General features: G+C 55.9%; 1 protein-coding gene across 1 annotated transcript; it reads left to right on the forward strand.

The window, feature by feature from the left end:
- Positions 1 to 1,355: 1,355 nt before the first annotated feature.
- Positions 1,356 to 2,372, forward strand: NCS57_00597000 (uncharacterized protein; the record flags this gene model as incomplete). The annotated part of the gene is made up of 1 exon (XM_053055875.1): positions 1,356 to 2,372. The coding sequence occupies one exon, from the start codon at positions 1,356 to 1,358 to the stop codon at positions 2,370 to 2,372; it is 1,017 nt and encodes a 338-aa protein (XP_052914830.1).
- Positions 2,373 to 3,604: the final 1,232 nt, after the last annotated feature.

The following is a 3,604-nucleotide window of genomic DNA, read 5'->3' on the forward strand; positions in this document are numbered from 1 at the left end:
GGTAAGGCGGAGAGAGCCTAGAGGCCAGCCCAAGTGTGAATCAGGGCCCCATCTTGAGAGCTCTATCTGGCGACGGGCAGGGCTCCAGGCAGGATAGATGACGGGAACCCATCGTCCAAGGCGGCCCAACGTAGCAGTCGGCAAACTCCCCTTACCGCCTGGGGATCCATTTCTGGGTAGAAGGATGGACTAGAAGGGCAAGGCGAGCAGAGAAGCGGCCAACAAGAGACCAGGGAAAACCAGATTTCTTGTGGTAGCAGCATCGTTTCCACAAGAAGCTGTCATGCCAGGCAGGGGAGACGAGGGCCGGATCGGAGCAACAAAGGGAGAAGCGACGGGGCCATGTACGACTATAGCAGAGAACAACACGATCAGAGCTCGATCGATACATCACAGCATAGCCCAGGACAACACATGAGAGGGCACGGGAAATCAGATCCAACGCTCAACTCCAGACCCCACGAGCCAGGGAACCCCCTTGGGACGGGTCGGCGAGACTCTGCCACCTACGCAACTCACGACGCCCGGGCCTCTGTTGGCCAGCTCAGCTCCGTGAGTGAATGCTAAGCTCCGAGTCGTCCTCACGGCCTCATCGTCTGGTGGTGCTCTGGTTGAGTCGACGGAGGTCCATGGTGCTCGTTCCTCATCCCATGAATCGCGTACAAACGGGCTAGCATGGGACGGCATACCTCCAGATTGGGCGTGACCGCACCCCGGCGCCGCCAATGAGCACCTGCCGACCAGCTGCTGAGGTGCTGCTGGCATAAGCATATCTGACGGCACTCAATGCCACCCAGTGCCACTCGCCCAGGCCGCGGGGTCGGCGTGGGCCGATTCTCGAGAGCCTCAGCCCATTCTGGGCCCGCTGCCACACGACGTCGCCAGACCCCCTGCGCAAACCCTCGGCCGGATCTGTCGATTTTGACCACCCGCTCGACTCGGAGTAATCCTAGCTATATATCCCCTTTGTGCACGATGCTGTCCCAGGAGGTGCCTACTTTTGCGCTCTTGTTGATGCTTACACACAACATTCTCAGCAATTCCACTTCCTGAAGCCCCCCGGCAAGCTATCAATCGACATCCCCACAGTCACCACTTACACGCCCTCGGTCCCGATATCGCCAACGACCACTCATCCGACGGAGAAAAATAACGCGAGATAAAACATCCCAGATCGGGTCGACAAGAGACGAGAAAAAGAGGAACGAGACCCTTGCCAAGCACAAACCCACACTCAACACCAAACACCCCCAGTCGGCACACGGTCCATCACCCGGAAGAGTGCCCTGAGAACAACATCCCAGAGATCGTCCTACATATATATACTCGATCTCCAGTCCTAGCCCAGGCGCCCTATGGCGGCTATGATGTCGTCTGTCAACCCCTTCACACCGGTGACCCCCCCACCGGAAAGCCACGCCTTTCCTAAACCTCCTATCCAAAGGCCCTACCAGAACAACCTCAAGCGCAAAGCATCGATGCAAGAACCCTTCAGCGGCCTAGCCGGCCTCAACGGCCCCTCGATGATGGCTCCTCCTCCCGCCCCGACTTCACAGCCCAAGATGTCCTCATCACCCAACCGCAGCACCGGCGGAAGCCCCGGCCCTAGCGATCCAAAGGCCTCTCCTCCTCCTCCCAACGTTGCCGGTGCAAACCTCGATCCCAAGTACCTCGCCATGGTATCTCGCATTGCCGCCTACTACCAGCAGAGGTGTCAAGCAGTGGCCAACTACCAACAACAACGATGCCAGGCATGGGCCAATATGCACCGGCAAAGGTGCCAAGATATGATGCAGGCCTCCATGCTCGTGGTGGCTTGGTACGTTAGGGATCGTATCCAGCGCAGGCGACGACGGGAGAAGCGCCGCTTCCGATCAGGCTTGAGGCGCAGGACGAACCAGAACAAGATCGCCCGCACAGAAGTTGTCCGCCGCTGGGTCAAGCAGATCCCCGAGGAGCCAGAGTCACCCAACAACCCCATCACAGTCGAGCTCGCCGACCGGGCCGAGGCCGAGTTCTCCATGGACCGCGACCCTCAGCCCGACAAGGACGCCAAGCTGTTTGAGATGGCCGACAACCTCATCAAGAGTCAATATAAGAAGATTGAGGTGCCCATCATGGGCGTGCTCAACTTTGACGACAGTGACAACGACAGTGAGAGTGATCTGGATGAGCCCGAGCAGTTTGATGAAATGGAAGAAGATGAAGAGGGAGAGGGAGAAGATGAATACTACGAAGTGGAGGATGATGATCTGTACGATGATGAGGACGACATGGAATTCACAGGAGACGGCGGATCCGAGGTGGTTCACCACGGCACAGGCACTGGCTCTGGCAGCCGAAACAACGACCTGAGCGAATCCTCAGGATGAACTACCTTTCAATCCCAAAGGCTTGAAACATTTTAGCCCTCTCTTCAGGGCGAGGTGGGATACCTCTTTAATGACGACGACAAAGGCATCAAAACATCGGCAACAAACTCCAACCATGATGGACACATTCGGGCATTGGTTTCGGAACGGCGCAAATCTGCAGGCGGGTGATGGTCCAGACACGAACTTACTGGAGTCAAGAGCATCTCACTTTTTTTACATGGCATACATACATCGATGATACCTTTTTCTGGCACGGGATATTTTGGGTCTGCTGTTGCTGTTGTTTTCCTTGGGCAGGATTGCTCACCTGGCACATTGTGGCTCAGCCAGGCGAGCAAACGTACGTACTACATCAAACCTCTACACTGTAAATGAAAGATATTTTCATCCGCATACGCGCCAGACTACTTTTGGACATGAGGGATATTAAATACCGTTGACCGTTTCGTTTCATGTATAAAAAGAATTGCCCGTTGTGGAAAGATGAGTGACAACGTGAGTGAGAGTGAGAGTGACGGCTCAGGGACCAGGGCCGCAGGCTGCGCAACCGCGGCTGAGTAGTTTCAGATGAACTGGCGGTGGCACATTCAAGCAATCGAATGGCTCTACAAGAGGAGATGGGAATTTCGCTTGAAACGGGAGGACGGCGTTTGTGCGTACTGTACGGAGCGGCCGGGAGAGGAACAGGTCATGACGGGGCGGGCATCGTTCGATGGTTAGGGCCGCCTGTGGGTGCCTCTCTTTTACCCAGGCCTCTCCCGAATGGCTGGCTGAGAAGACGGGAGTGAGAGGAGAGAGGAAGGAGATGACAACGTTAGATAAGCCGGTTCTGCCTGTGTCGAGGGCCCATTGATGGGGGGTGAAAGGAAGGGGGGGACTGTGACTGGACCTGTTTCCTCTTCTGAGTATTCTCATGCTGCAGGGCAGGTCAGATCTGAAGCATCTCTGTAAGATGGCCGTTGAGAAAGTGAATTTCTTCGGGTATGAACGGAGGAGGATATGATGAGGCTGGGACTGACGCTGAGATGGACCCGGTATGGCTGCTGGTCTGCAGCAGAGCTGAGGGAGGCTGCCTGACTAACAAGAACCTCGGTCGAGTCTCCTGCGTTCCTTCTAAATCTCTCATACAAGCCATCTCATTGACAACCCAACTCAATCTAAGCCAGGCGTATCCCATGGTGAGGCTTAACTATGTCTTGCGCAGGAAAAGAGTTTCCAGGCACGACGGA

Source organism: Fusarium keratoplasticum, chromosome 4 (assembly GCF_025433545.1).
Source record: "Fusarium keratoplasticum isolate Fu6.1 chromosome 4, whole genome shotgun sequence".
Taxonomy (NCBI): domain Eukaryota; kingdom Fungi; phylum Ascomycota; class Sordariomycetes; order Hypocreales; family Nectriaceae; genus Fusarium; species Fusarium keratoplasticum.